Here is a 15439-nt window from a genome sequence, read left to right as displayed (position 1 = left end):
TTTGTCTTTTCTTTGGCATGAGTACAGCAGAGAAAATTACAAACACTTTTTCCTTTTAATTTAACTAAATAAAAAAAGGTGACATGTCGCAGACATCTTTCATGAAAAATCCTTTCTTAGGATTTTTCCTTGTGACAAGCTGCAGTTTCAGCAACCAAAAGTAAACAATGGTTATCTGCTGCTGTGGAATGCAACAGGTAGACCCGTGATTGGTCTCCTGTGGATGTTTGGATTTACTGACCACTCATGGCAGAGCTGGCTCTTGCTCTCTGTCTGAGACACAGATCTTTGTTATTCATTCTTGTCTATTCTTAGCTTAGCTAGCTTCTGAAGAAACCTTTTCCTTTCTATTTCTTTTTAGTATAGTCTTAATGTAACATATATCATAAAATAATAAATCAAGCCTTCTGATCATGGAGTCAACATTCTCGTCTCTTCTTCATCCTGAAAACCCTTGTGACCACGGTCACACCTAAAGGCCAGTCAGGTCTTAGGTCCACCATTGCTTCTATAAGAACTGTGGATTTCTAATAATAAAGTCCCTTTTCATGCCTTCTGATGATGGAGTCTCTGTATGACCTTTGTCTGTCCCCGACACCCCTTCGGTGATAAGTCTGTACCTCTCAAGTCCCTCAGCCAATGGGGAAAGAGAAGGGAAATGCGGCAGGGAAATTAGGATAAAAAGGAGGCTGTGTCCTCGAAAAATTTGAGAGATCCCAGGGGAATGCCCCATGGTCTGGCCTCTCCCTTTATTCGAATAAAGTAAAAAGGACTCCTCTGTCCCCTTTTTGGACATAAACCTCTGATGTTTGTGGATTAATTTTCTTGACAAGCCCCATTTCAGCACCGAACAACCTCTAAACAAACGTGTTTAAGGCACCTCCTTGCTGTTCATACAGAAATTGTATTCAAACCCGTCCTCCTCCACTATCAAGTTATCATCATTCCACATTCCAACATCTTAGTCTGTTAACCACCCTTCTTCTTTTTCTTTTTCAACCTCTCTTTTTCTTCTTTTTTTCATTTTTTTCCTCTTTTTGCCTCTGATTTAACACACTTTGGACTGCATGAGGTGTACACACAACTAGTTTATCTCTAAAAGTAAGTCCACAGCCCTTTTATCTTCTGATACAACCCCCATTTCCAGTTGCATCTGCAAGTCTCTCCCCAACAAGCTGATGCCTGCCCCAGGAACCAACAAGACATCTCCTATATTCATGCCAGTCTCTCTCCTAATTACTCTAAGACAGGTAAGACAGGGATTTTAAACCTTTCTCCTTCTGCCCCTGCCACTTCCACCGTGTCACCACCCATATCACATCTCCCTGGAATCTCTACCACACAAATTCTCTCTGCCCCAGAATCAACTACAAATTCCAATACATCCTCTTGGGGGCCTGCTTCCCAAGTTATCAAAGGCTCCAGACAGCATTTATCCCCCAGAAAACAGAGCCCATGATCTTCCCACTCCTTCACCAGGCACTTCCCTGAAGCAACTCCATGTCTCCCTCTAAGTGAGGGTGCCCTTCCCCGCTACAGCAGAAACAGGCATCCCTAGTCCCTTCCCAGGACCCTGACCACACTGGAGCTCTGAACCCCTCTCATAGAAACAGCAGGAGCTGGAATCACTGAGGGAGCAGAGACAAGAGCAGAGGTCTGCAGTGAGGCTGGAACCAATAAAGGCACAGAGTTAGGAGCAGAAGTCAACAGGAAAGCCAGAATCAACAAAGAAACAGAGGTAGGAGCAGATGATTCCAGTCACAGTGGGGAAGGAAGTGATCACAGTCAGTACGGGTGGGGAGGGCTGAAACTCCTGACACAGGCAGAGAAACTGATATGGGTAGGGAGACTGGAGCTCCTGGCATGAGCAGAGAAACTGGAGACAGGAAGAGGCACCATTTCCAGGGGTCCCAGCCCCTTTCTCTGACTCCCCATCTCATTTCCCCATGAGAAATCCATTCCCCTGTCAACTTGAAAACCTCCCATTCTTCATAGCACAGAAAAATACAATCCACCTTCTTCCAGAAAAGTTAAACTTTAAATCAACAATCCAAATCACATATACTTTCATTCATTTACACTCACTCACTTTTATTTCTTTAATATGTCTCACGCACTCCCACTCCGCAGCAGGACAACACAAAAATAAGGTACCTTTGCTCTCAAGTAATTTGTTAATATCCACCCATGGGTATTATAAAATCTCAAAATGTTATTGGCCAACCCTGGATGCTCTTGGGCATCCCTCAGTCCAGCAGAATTTTGTTCAACCCTGGATGCTCTTGGGCATATCCTCATTCCAGCAGAATTTTGTTCAACCCTGGATGCTCTTGGGCATATTTATCCCTCAACCCAGCAGGTTCAAATGAATCATGATTTTAAAGGTTTAAGATTTTAGCTGAGGGTTAAAACCAATTCATATTGAAGTTAGATATAGGTTATATAGGTTAATGATTATTAGATGCTTAAGATAAAGCTAATTGTTATATTATGAGCTCATTTGTAGAAGGAAGGGGAACAAGTGAACCATTATAGGAACATATTGAAACCAGTGGAACAATGCCCAGCACCTGGACTCTATGTTCATCCATCATGAAGCAGGGGGCCTCTTGGATCGTGCCAGAGGGTCACAGAGACCTGACGAAGACTTTCCTGACTTCACCCCTGGGACCCCTGACCCAATTCGAGACCACCGACCCAACTCAAGAGAAGAGTTGTGCATGTGTGAAAGACTGATAACTTCATTTTAATACAAAGCGGGGATAGGCGGTGCTGGGGTTATGCATATGTATTATTTTGGGAAATAAATAGAAGGTAAAAATGCTTATGCAGTGTGGTCACGCATTTCAGGGATGATCCCCACGGTGCCGCCCGCCGGCGTAATAAACATACCACTTTCGAACTTGACTAGTTAGTCTTTGTCCGTGATTTTAGGTTTTAACGATTCACAATCCTGGATGCTCTTGGGCATATTTATCCCTCAACCCAGCAGAATTTTGTTCAACCCTGGATGCTCTTGGGCATATTTATCCTTCAACCCATCAGGTTCAATCCTGGATGCTCTTGGGCATATTTAGCCCTCAGTCCAGCAGAATTTTTAGGGGCCCTCTGTCGCAGACATCTTTTCATGAAAAATCATTTCCTTAGGATTTTTCCTCCTGAGAAGCTGAGAGGCCTCAGGAACAAAATGTAAACAATGGTTATCTGCTGCTGTGGAATGCAACAGGTCCACCTGTGATTGGTCTCATAGAGTTGTTTCTAGTTAATGGCCAATCACAGTCAGCTGGCTTGGACTCTCTGTCCGAGACAGAAGCTTTTGTTATCATTCTTTCTGTTTCTATTATTAGCTAGCCTTCTGATGAGAACCTTTTCTTCTATTCTTTAAGTATAGTTTTAAATGTAATATATATCATAAAATAATAAATCAAGCTTTCTGAAACATGGAGTCAGATCTCCATCTCTTCCCTCATCCAAGAACCCCTGTGAACACCGTCACAGCCCTCTCCACTTTTCATCCCACTTTCTCAGTGGATTATGCCAGAAAAACCCTTGGGTCCCTTCCTCCAAGGGGTCCAACCCCTTCCCTGAGACCCAGTCCCAATTACCCCGGGGCATTCTCTCACTCCTTTTATCTTTCACTTTGTCTCTTTACTGGCCATTTTTCTCGTGAAAGAACAGAACCGCAGTGTGGGAGACCCCATCACTGACTTGGCATGTCTGGGATAACCAGCCCGCCTCTCATTCACACGCACATTCATCCCCCAATTTTTCCCCCCTGAAAGAATACTTTACCAAGTATTTGCACAAGAATTTATGGGGCTACCACAGTTCTTAGAGAGCCTTTTTTCCCCCCTTTCCTTTGCTTTATGTGTCTCCTCTTGTCTACCAGGTGTTCTACCTGCAACCACCGATCATGCCATGAGAGACAGAGCGAGGCTGCCTAAACCTGGCAGGGCGCACCTTCCCCACTCGGGATCTCCTGGTGGTCTCAGAGGAGAGGTGTTACATCCCAGGTCGAGCGCCCATTCGTGAAAAACGAATTCATTCCCCTGTGAAAATTTAAACAGTTTAATAAAGGACAATAGGAGACAAAAGACAGTAAAGCAAAGTGCCAAGAGCACACTGTTACCTTTGGAGCTACCCCTTAAATACCTTTTCCATTACATCAGCCTGTTGCATATTCATAGACCCTTATGCACATCCATTAGCTAGTTTACATTTTCCAGGAACTATTTTACATGGCCCCTCCTCGGGTCCGCCTTTTTAGAGCATGCGTGTTTCTTGGCTGTGGTTTTGGCTCCTTCTCCTTATCACTTCCAGTTTGGGCCTTGGTCCACACTTTCTTCAGACAGTGAGTCCTGATATTTGACATATCTGTAGTAGGTGTCCTCATCCTATGTTCACTGGATGTTATCTCATCCAAGCAGTCATTTTAACACAAGCATAGCTATTTCACTACTATGTCTAAGCTTAATTAACAGCAGAAATAAAAACTATAACTTTATAGCAAAGTTACTTTAACATCACACATATAAAATCCATTTTAATATTTGCGAAAAGCCAATTTTATAATATGTATCTATAACAGCCTGTGTGCCTTTCCTTGGCACAGCAATTGATCGAACTGTGAAAAGTGCATATTATATGGCTCTACGCAGATATTTACTATATGTATTATGTTGTATTGATTAGTAGTGCTGTATTAACATTTTAATAGTATGGTAAATGTAGTTTTGTAGTTAAAAGGTAACTTTTGTAGTTAAAATAGGACCTATGTATGTGAGATATTTTTTTAAGAAAGGAATGAGGTACTCGCACCGAGATAGCAGCCACGGGACACCTAAATCTTTCAGAGAAGGAGAATTTATTGCTCTCTTATCAGAAGAAACTAACTTCTTCCCGCCTTGCTCAGCCATGAAGATGCCCGTTAGGATTAAGAGGAAGAAGTTGACACTGACCAGACTGAATCCTTTGTTTGAATGGAATTTATGCATCATGTATGAGATGTATGAATATTCAACAGGCTATTGCTTTTAAGGGTTAATCCTTTGTTAACGGGTGTCCCTTTTCGAGCTTATGTTCCCCAGAAAAAGGTACCCGTACGACTGTAACTCTTTGTTTCTGTTGTCTCATATTGTCCTAATCCAAATTGTCCAAATTATTATTACTCTAATTGTATTACTATTTTAATAACGATTTTATTACTATTAAACTTTTAAAATTTTAAAAACAAGTGATTGGCGTTTTTCACAGAACTGAATGCTAAGTTAAAATATATTACTTCTACCGAAATGCATTCGCAGAAGAGACAAATTGAAGAACAAACCGAGCTGTTTATCCCCCCACTCCCCCCCGAGTCGTCTGTCCCTCCACTCCCTCCCGAACTCAACAGATGAATGGATTCATTAACTCTGTATTCTTCGTTTCCCGACAAACCGGTGATAAGATCTCCTGGAGGAGCCTTTGACCTTCCCCCTCCCCACCCTGCGCCGAGCGGCTGCCGGCACCCAGGACAGGGTGCTGCGGGTGTGGGGGAGGGACGTGACTGTTCGGGGCCCCCCTCGAGCGCCCCGGGACCACCCCCGCCCTTGCTGCTCTTTCGGAGGCTGTGCAAGGGTGGGGCGGGAGCTGCGCCCAGACGGTGGGGGCTGTGTCTGCTGCAGTTGGAGGAACTCCGTGGGGGCAGGGCTGGAGCCGTCCTGTGCCATCTCTCTATCCCCCCTTCGGCTGATGGCTGCGCTGGGCCCCTCTCAGGACTTCGGAAAGTGTTGGGAGCTGCTCAGAGATGTGTTGCTGCTCCACCTAGAGGAACCTGGATCCCTCCCTCACCGAGGCCCTGATGTGAACTTTCCTATAGCTAGAGATATTTGCTTAAAATCAGTACTTAGTCTACTGTCATCAAGTTTTGATGTGTCGAAAAGTTTAGAAATTTATAAGAAACAATCTTTAGATTCTAGAGTCTGATAAAAAACAGTAGAAAAAAAATCTAAAGGGAACATTACTGAATATTGTAACAATGAAATTGCTTAGTTTAAAAACCTATATCATCAATGTGTGTGATGTATTGTATTTGATATTTGTATATTATTTAAGGTATTAATGTACATTTAGGCATTATTGATTCTGATTATTTGGGACAAATTCATTCTATGGTATCTGTTAGTGAATCCCTTGTTACTATTCAAAAAGGAATTTGTATTGTTCAACTTGTTCTTTTTGTGAGTTATGTTCCAGTTGCAGTGAATCGGAGTCGTGGTACAGGAGGTCTTGGATCTACAGGACCACCTCAAGTATTTTGAACTCAAAAAGTGACAGATCAACGCCCAGAAAAGGAATGCATTATTACAGCCAAGGGACATCATCCAGAGACCATAATAATAACAGGTTTGATTAACATGACAGCAGATGTAACTATAACTTCACATCTTTTTTTGGCTTCAGTCATGGCCTTTCAGTCAGGCAGGTTTTGGAATCATGGGGCTGGGCAGCTCTACTACAGGTGGTCTGTCTGCGATTGTGATTAATGTAAAAAAAGCTGATGGCCAACAAGCTAACATCAGGCCTTATGTTACCAGTGCCTTACATAATTTGTGGAGATGAGATTGTTTATCCCAATGGGGTGTTAAAATTACTATGGAATTTTAGTAGGGACCACTGTGATGCAGGTCCTTAAGCTTCCAGTTGTAACCCTGACATGGTTGACAGATAAACCTGTCTGGATTGACCAGTGCCTCCTTCCTATTGAAAAGCTTACTGCCCTGCAAGCATTAGTAGCACAACAGCTGTAAGCTGGACATAATGAAGAGTCATTTAGCTAATGGGATACCCCTGTTTTGGTGATAAAAAAGAAATCAGGAAGATGGAGACTTTTGCATGATCTACAGCAGATAAATGCTGTAATGGCTACAATGGGACCTTTACAACTAGGTCTTTCAACACTTATAATGATTCCACGGGTATGGGGGATAATTATCATTGATTTAAAAGATTGCTTTTTACCATTCCATTGGCTGAACAAGATAAGGAAAAAATTTGCTTTTACTGTGCCCTCTTTAAATCATGCTGAACCTAATAAAACATATCAGTGGAGAGTTCTTCAAGGAGTGAGAAATTTACCTACTATTTGTTAATGGTTTGTGGCACAGGCCTTATCAAACGTGTGAGAGCAATTTAGTAATTACTATTGCTATCATTACATGGATGATATCTTGTTGGCTTCTGATAATAAACAACAGTTGGCAGATCTTGAACAATGTGCTATAACAAATTTGAAAACTTTTGGGTTTAGTTATTGCCCCAGAGAAAGTACAAAAATAGATGCCTTGGAAATATTTGGGGTTGATAATAACCAATACTCAAATTATGTCTCAATCTGTAAACTTAGATATTGAAGTTAAAACTGTTACTGATGTATAAAAATTGGTTGATGCAATAGGTTGGATTAGGTCACATTTGGGGATAACTAATCAAATGCAATCTTTATTTGAATTATTGTCAGGGATTACTTCTACTGATGGGAGATATTTGATGCAGTAAAAAAAAAAGGCCATGGAAGAAGTTGAATTAGCTTTGACATGCAAACTTGTTAACAGAATAAATGCTTTTGTTTGTGTGTAATTATTTCTTTTGAAAGAACAAAAATACCATGTGGACTATTGTGTCAATGGAATGATGATTGGGAAGATAAATTGTATACTTTGGAATGGATATATTTATCTTTCAGATCTTGAAAAACAGCTTCAGGACTTTATGAGTTTTTTGCAGATATCATTATCAAGGGTCACAGGTGTCATAAAATCTTAGACCATGACCCTGTAACTATTGTGATATGTGTATAACAATAGTATTTTGAATGGTGTTTTCAAAATAATCATGAATTGCAATCTGCTTTATTTTATTTTACAGGTTAAATAACGTATCATTTACCTTCTCATTCTATTTTGACTTTGACTTGGGATATTCCTTGTTAGGGGAAACAAATTTGTTCTCCTGTTCCACTGAAAGGTGCGACAGTTTTTACAGATGGATCAAGGAAAACTGGAAAAGCAGCTGTAGCCTGGAAAAAGGATGGTCATTGGGAATATGAATTTATGATTCAACAAGGGTCTCCTTATTTGGTTGATGTGGATTCCCTTGTGGCTGCTTTGGCAGTAAAAACGGTACCTAATGTGTTATCTCATAAATTTTTTCACCAAGGTGCTTAGGCACTACGGCAATAATTTAAGTTGTCACAAAGTGAAAGAAAATCAATAATTTCTTCTTGTTCTGACTGGCATATGACTCATATTTCATAATATTATGGTACCAATCCTAGACACCTACTCCCTTTGTAAGAATGGCAAACAGATGTTATAAAAATGCCTGAGTTTGGCCATTTAAAGTCTGTTTATGCTACAATTGACATCTTTGCTCATGCCATGGTTGCATTAGCATTGGCAGGTGAAGCAGCTTGGGGTGTTATTCATCATTTTTGCCATGCCTTTTCTATTTTAGGTGTTTCATCGTAAAAAAGACGGATAATGGCCCAGCATATGTTTCACAAAAATGGCAGACATTTTTTCATCCCTGGGGTGTTGATCATTCCCCATATTTCAATAAGGCAAGTAATTTTTGAACATGGTCATGGTGTTTTGAAGTGCCAGGTTTAAAAATAAAAAGGGAGAATGTATAGGGAGTTAGCTTAAGTGAGATTAGATAAAGATGTTTATGTCTTAAACTTTCATGTCCTTGTCCTAGGGTGATGTTATGATGCTTGTATCCCCAGTCATCTGTTCTGTTTATGCTGGATATTATATTCTGTGCCTTCAAGACTGGTTCTGAGAGCAAAGGCTGGGAGAAGAAGAAGCACAGAGTTTGTTATCAGAGACTGCACTCACTCCTCCACATTCTGCACTGGACTGTGTTGTCTGGGCATGGATGGAGCAGAACAGAGCTGTCCTTTGCTTTTTAGTTAGTTTAGCTAACTGAGGTAGAGAAGTTTTCCCTGGACTGTTTTACTTTCCCTTTTCTTGGAACTGTTCGAACCTGCTCTAGACTGGATGTCGGAAGCCAGGACATCTCTCTGGCTGTCCTGGATGGCTCAAGCCGCTGTCAGAGGGCTCAGAGACCTTGGCACAGAGCCCAAGATACCTGTGACTTTGATTTTGACCCATGGAGCAAATTACCACCTTTATATGAAGAATTTCAAGTCAAGAGAGTTTAAGTAGAATAATAGTTAGTTTGTCACGGGGTGAAAAATAGATTTTTGAGTTTTTTTGAATGGGAGCTTGGGGTCCCAAGATGGAGGAATTTGGGCGTACCCTGTCCTTCTTCTTTCTTCTTCCTAGCCTCCATGTTCCGGGTGATGCTTGCACTTTTGGATTGGTTTAAGGTAGAAACTCACTGTCTAACATAGGTGATAGGTATTGGGAAGTTATGGTAAATAATATACACGTAGTTTTTAGTATAAAAAGATAACACCGCCCTGAAGGTGGTCAGTGTGCCTCAACCCAACCTGCCAGACAGACCTCGGCGGGTCGGAGAAAGAATGTTATGGATAAGAAATAATAAACAACCTTGAGAACGAGAACAGAGGAATCCTGACTCCTTCTTCGACTGCTGGGCTGGGAAAAGAGACTTGTATGTATCTCAGAGTCACTCCGACCAGCAGAGATTCTGAGAACTGGGGACCCGGGCAAGCACCGAGTGCTTGCATTTTGTGGCCCACCGGGGCCTACTCTGGGCAGCAGCTTTTCCCAGCACCGGAGGGACTGATAACAGAGCAACCACCCACCAGAGAGATGTTCTGAATTCGTCATCTCTTCAGAGCGGCAAACAAGTTTTGTCATCTGATATTGTTCATTTTTTGTGCTGGGGAGTGCTTTGCCTGTTGAATAAACAGGTTTTTTTCCACTTCTCTCCGAGGAAATTTTTCCCGAACTGGTTGGGGGGAGGGGCCATGTGGATTTACTTTCTGGGGAGGCCCCCTTTTGGAGGTTTTCTCCCAAATTTGCCCTAAACCAGGACAGTCCTTTACTTGATTTACAATTGTCTCCTGTATTCTATAATTTTTCTTCTTTGAATTCTAAATAGTCAAATGTTTGTAAAAATATTAAGGTATGGGTTAAAGATTTGATTACTGGAAGGTGGACTGGCTCAGTGGAATTAATAACGTGAAGGAAGGGACATGTGTGTTCCGACAGAGAATGGCCCTCGTTGGGTTTTTGCTCATTGTGCTAAGTCTTATTTGGAGTATATAGGAAGGAACAGGATGGGTGGTTCCGCAGCTGAAGTAGAATGAGTGGGTGACACTGGCCACTAGGTGGATTGAAGCATGGACCCTCAAAGAACATGCTGTGAAGATGATAATTCAAGGCAGAGCAAATGGGTATATTGACTCCCGCTGAAAACTCGAATTTAAATTGGTGGATGTTACCTTTACTTTAGTTCTTAGTATTTTTCTACAGAGAGGTTGGTAGTGCTGAGTAATGTGTCTTGTACCATTTCCCTTTGCATGGCACTGACGTTCCCAAAATAGGGGAATTTAATGTACCTAGAGGAGAAGTGTTGCCTTTGCATAGGGGCGTTGAAATAGTAGCTAAGGTTTCACACTTTGAACAACTAGGTTAGCTGCCCATTCTGATAGCAGCAACCAGTTGTAAGTTAAGTGGATGCTACTTAGTTCTAAGTGGTGACTAGGCAGATGACTTGGTCTCGAATTCTGTGTGGATAAAAATGTTTTCAACTAAAAGTGAAAGTGTCATCCTGCCATAAATGTGTCTTTAAGGGACTGCAGGATCTGTAACAGCATTTGAAAATTCATTTTCTATGTGCCTTGTTGGTACATCTTTATTGTTGGTGCATGGTTATGAACATCAGGATTTTGAGGGTATGTGTTGTATGGGCTTGTTAGATCATAGTGGATCAGTTCACGTGAGTTTTGGATTTGAAGGAAGAAGTCAGTAATTAGCAGGTGAATGAAGGATGGAAATGTTTGAGTAGTTTCCTTGTATGTTGGGATATTGCTGAATGGCTTGGGGTATTGTTGGAAGGTGGACTCTTAATTTTGCTGGTGGTTGTCATTGTTTTGTTGTAGCAGCCGGAATAGCTGCTAATAAAGTCCAGGGTAAGGAAGCAAAAAGGGCCTTTGCATAATATCCGCAGATGTTAAATTCAGCCACGCGGTGAGATGTTCAGGGTCCAAGGGTACACTCATGGGGAGAGTCCAGAGGTAGGGGCTAAGCAGTGGTATCGGGTCAGTACAACGATAAGGGCCAATGGGGGAATAGGGAGGGAGTGGCTGAGGGACATAGGAACAAGGGAAGCAGCCAATGGGGTCTTAACAGCTTTGAGGGAAGCTTCTCATGTCTCCCTAACCCAGGGAATGCCTCTCAGGGTCCCCACATTTTGGGTCACCCTTGTCTGCTTAGATTTTTGCAAGAGCCCTGCAAAAGTCCTTAGCAGTTGTGTTTGTGGTTCAAATACAAAAAAAAGGGGGAATTGTGGAAGAGGTTTTACAGCGACTTCTGTGAGCCAGAGAGAAGTTTGATAAGAGGATCCATGTTTACCCCTGAAAGAATTTCCTACCTAGGTTGTTGACATAGAAACCAAGCAAGAGAGAAGGATAAATAAGAGAAAACTGCAACTGTCTATTCCAATAAGCACTTTTTTGGTCTTTCATGACCAATGAGTAAAGTGTAAACTTATGAGTCTTGTAAGAATGTATAAAAAGCATGCATGCTATAATAAAATGGGGTTTGAAGCCTTCTGAAAATGGAGTGTGTTGTTTTGTATTGTCTCTGTCTCAACTATGACCAGCTCAACTACAACAGGATTTCAACCTATTTATTTATCAGCCTTAAAGATTCTCTGACAGACTAAGGATATCTCAAGTGCATTAAAACTTGTACTGGAAGTGTCATACACTGTAACAGTGACAAAAATGCATAATATAGTGATGACCAGAGACTCTTGTAGTTTCATAGGGATGCAACAGTACTGCAACAGTGTGGGGTGCTGCAGCTTTGGGACATGTTGGTTTGCCTGAGTAGGGTGGCAACACATAGAAGTGCCATGGAACATGCAGGGTATCAGTGGCAGAGTGATGACATACCTCAGTGCAGGAACAGAGTGATGCAACATGAAGTATCAACACAGCAAGCAGTGCCAAAGAGGGACTGTACCAAGCCCCCATGTCCCACCCAGCCCTGGGGGATTACAGCTCTATGTGGCACTCCAGAGGGAAAGGAGCTGGGCTGTGCATGCCAATGTAACATGTGGTGACAGTGGGAATGGTGATCTCATTGTGGGCCTGGTGTCACACCAGTGACACTGAGGCACGCGCTCAGAGCAGGAGCTGAGGGCAGCAGAGACAGCAGGGCCTCATAGTGATGCTCCCTGGTATGAATCACTATTCCCCCGAAAAACGAAGCACAGGTGGTGAGCTCAACCCCGGCGCTGTCACACGAGAGGGCGACACAGCCCTGCTACGATGCCCGCTGATGTCAAACCCTCTAACTACCGGTGCCTGTCGCCCACCTTGACTGACATGACAGCTACCGCAGCGGCTCCCCGTCACCAGCTGCTCCTCACACTAGCCCCACACCCTTCCGGCCAACGGAAGTCGATAGTAGCAACCATGGCAACTAATCCGGGCGCAGAACGCTGTCGGCGTTGGCTATTCTTTTTCTCTCCACCTCTCCCTGAAGTGTCCCCGCGCCTCCCGAGAGAGGAAAGTGTACGTCCCTGCGGCAGTGAGGCGAGGGCTGCAGAGAACCGAGCGTCTGGACCCCGGAATTATTGCCAGAACTCCCGCCTTTCATGAATATGCAAATATAGGGCGGGGCGGTGGGGGCCGGGCCCGGAAGCGGCGCGGCTGAGTCACTTCGGCGGCGACGATGATAAGGCAGAACCCGCGGTAGGCGGTGGCGTTGCCGTAATCTTTCGACGTTTGAGGAGTCTCCCTGTGTTCGGTCTTCTTTCTTTCCGCCTTGTCTCTACCATCATGATGGAGGAGATAGACCGCTTCCAGGTGCCAGCCGTTCGGGCCGAGATGCAGCCGCTGGTGAGAGAGGCCGCGCTGTTTCCGGGAGCTGCTCCCTTGCCATGGGGGTGTGTGCTCCCTGTGCCTGTGCGCCGCGATTGTCGTGTAATGGCCGTCATCTCCCTGGGTGTTGTCGATGGCAAGGGCAGAAGCCGCCCGCGAAGGGGGGGAGAAGGGAAGGGGGTGGGCAAAAGGGGCTCTGCCCCTACGTCGGTTGAAACGTCGCTTCTGCAAACGCAGTAACGTCTCGAAACGCCCTGGCCTGGCTAGTGCATGAGGTGAGTGTTTCGCGCCGCCTCGGCCAGTGGGCTCCAGTGCAGGGGAGGGGAGTGCTCCGGGGGAGTGGGGAGCGGCGGAAAGATTGAGGAGCCCGTCCAAGTAAGGACGGGCAGCCAGAGCAGCTGGAGGCGTAAAGAATTGGTGGGGTTTTAGTTGATTTTTACAATATAGGTGAGGTCTGGGGTACAATTGAGCGATGCTTATGCGCAGTCCGGTCTGAGAGGTTCTCCCTAGGACCGAGATATCCGCACGGGATGGGCGTTAAATACGCCTATCTGGCGTGAGTTGTATGAAGCTGTGGGACACTCTCTGTGGCTGATTTTATAGCCATTGCTCTAGAGGAAAAATACTCGTGTGAAAAATCCAGGTGTTCTGCAAAGAAACATCTGTGTCAAATTACAGTTTTGCTCATGTAAAATTCTTTACATAAAAAAGCAATTTGTAAGGTGTTGGATTTTTTCCCCCACGCCAGGGCATATGTTTTTCATTTTGTTTTATTTTTCCACTTCATGGCCACAATTATACTCAGTTAATGAGCTCTGAGGAAGTTCACATAAAGGTTACACTACTACATGGGACCCTGGGGAATCTTTGCAGAGAAGGAAGTATACAGGCTTGTGGGACTTTCTAGCTGCACAACTGGGCAGGTAGAGTGGTCCTGGGCTCTTGGTATCTTCTGAAATGATGCTTATGAAGGAAGGCCAGCTGGCTGGTAGTCATGGGAGATGCTAGATCATCACCAAGTAGTCTTGGTGATGATTTCTTATGAGTGTGTAGTTGCTTTGCTTTGATGCTACAGGCTTGCTTGTGTGTGTTGTGCCCCAGCTGCATTCTGCAGAACACTTGAATGTGGTTATCTATTTGTTTCCTAACCGGAAAAGGTTCCTTTGTGTGTTCCTCTCCACTAAATTCAGTCTGCCTCACTCTTCACTTGAAGGTGCATTATTATGTGCAACCTGGGACTTGTTGAAATACAGTTCACCTTGGCATTAAAGTGAAAGCTGGATATGAGCTGATTCAAGATGCTGATTCCCTGTGGCATCTGGAGTAAGCAAATTCCATCTTGGCATCCGATTGCGTGAGACAATGATATGAAATATTTGGAGAAGTGGAAATAACTTTAATAAAGTACGTGTACAGATCCTTTTGACAGCAGGTGAGGATAGGTTATTGACTGGTTCACATTAGCACTGAAGATACTACTGAGATTTCCAGTATATCAAACTACATAATTTAGTGTTCATGTACCAGTCCTTAGTTTCTTGTTGCAGCTAGTGTTTGCAAAAAAGTTGAGAACAAAATAATTGTCTTGTGAACAGAAAGACAGTTTACAAATTTAAATTACCCCTCAGTGGCAGGAAAACCACTTTTCTTATGGTGGGAGTGTTGAAAAATTGTGAAAATATTTTAAGCTGGGTGGTGGTGTTTTCCTGTTTATATTTTCAGCTTCTAACCTTTGTGGTGGGGAAGAAAACCATCCATAAAAGCTGATGTAGACTTGTTGCATGCCTTACTTGGTGTGTGTGTGTTTTGTCAAGCAGAGACAGCAGGCATCACAAGGCTGACCCTCTTTATTCGTGTTGAGAGCGGTAGGCATGGTAGTGAGATTAGGAAGTTTGGAAAAGTTGTTGGCAGATGAAAAAAAAATACACATAAGTATTTCTTAGAAACCTCATGATAATAGTAGAGGGATGGAATTGGCTTGTGCATGCACGTTTGCATGGCCATAGAGTGATCAGAACCCAAAGCGATGGTCTGGTCCAGCCCTGCTGTTGCAGGGTAGGATGGTATATTATGCAGCTGTCATAGTAAGCTTTGGAAATAGGTTTCCTTCTTCTTCAGCAGCCAATAATTAAGAATTTTTCACAAAGAGATTTAACACTTGCATTAAAAGAATATTCTGAAACTTTGTTTCAGGGTTTCAGTTCATTTTTAACTAATGGAATGCATAGTACAAGCTTGTCTATGTTGAAGGCTGTTGCTATGACTGGATATATGCGATTTTTCTGTGTTCCTAGAAATGCTGGCATTGGGCTCAAAGTGGGACAGAACAAGTCTGGTACAACGCTTCCAGGGGCTTTGTCTACTTTGTGTAGCTCCTGGTTTGTATTTTGCAAGTAGGGACTGGATGCTTGTAAG

At 43.3% G+C, this 15439-nt stretch overlaps 1 protein-coding gene across 6 annotated transcripts in view; it reads left to right on the top strand.

The window, feature by feature from the left end:
- The first annotated feature begins 12876 nt into the window (after nucleotides 1-12876).
- Nucleotides 12877-15439, top strand: part of LOC136568552 (protein FAM219A-like) — a 279252-nt gene continuing 276689 nt past the window's right edge. For 3 of the 6 annotated variants that reach the window (XM_066568571.1, XM_066568570.1, XM_066568568.1), the window contains exon 1: nucleotides 12877-13042. In XM_066568571.1, coding sequence (XP_066424668.1) covers nucleotides 12983-13042 — 60 coding nt within the window. In that variant the 5' untranslated portion in view covers nucleotides 12877-12982. Of the gene's footprint in view, nucleotides 13090-13195; nucleotides 13300-15439 lie in introns of those variants that run through there. The other 3 variants (XM_066568572.1, XM_066568573.1, XM_066568569.1) reach the window with 3 other exon arrangements.

Source organism: Molothrus aeneus, chromosome W (assembly GCF_037042795.1).
Source record: "Molothrus aeneus isolate 106 chromosome W, BPBGC_Maene_1.0, whole genome shotgun sequence".
In the NCBI taxonomy this organism is placed as follows: Eukaryota; Metazoa; Chordata; class Aves; order Passeriformes; family Icteridae; genus Molothrus; species Molothrus aeneus.
Note: the sequence above shows the minus strand (reverse complement) of the source record. Positions and strands in the feature narration are given on the sequence as shown.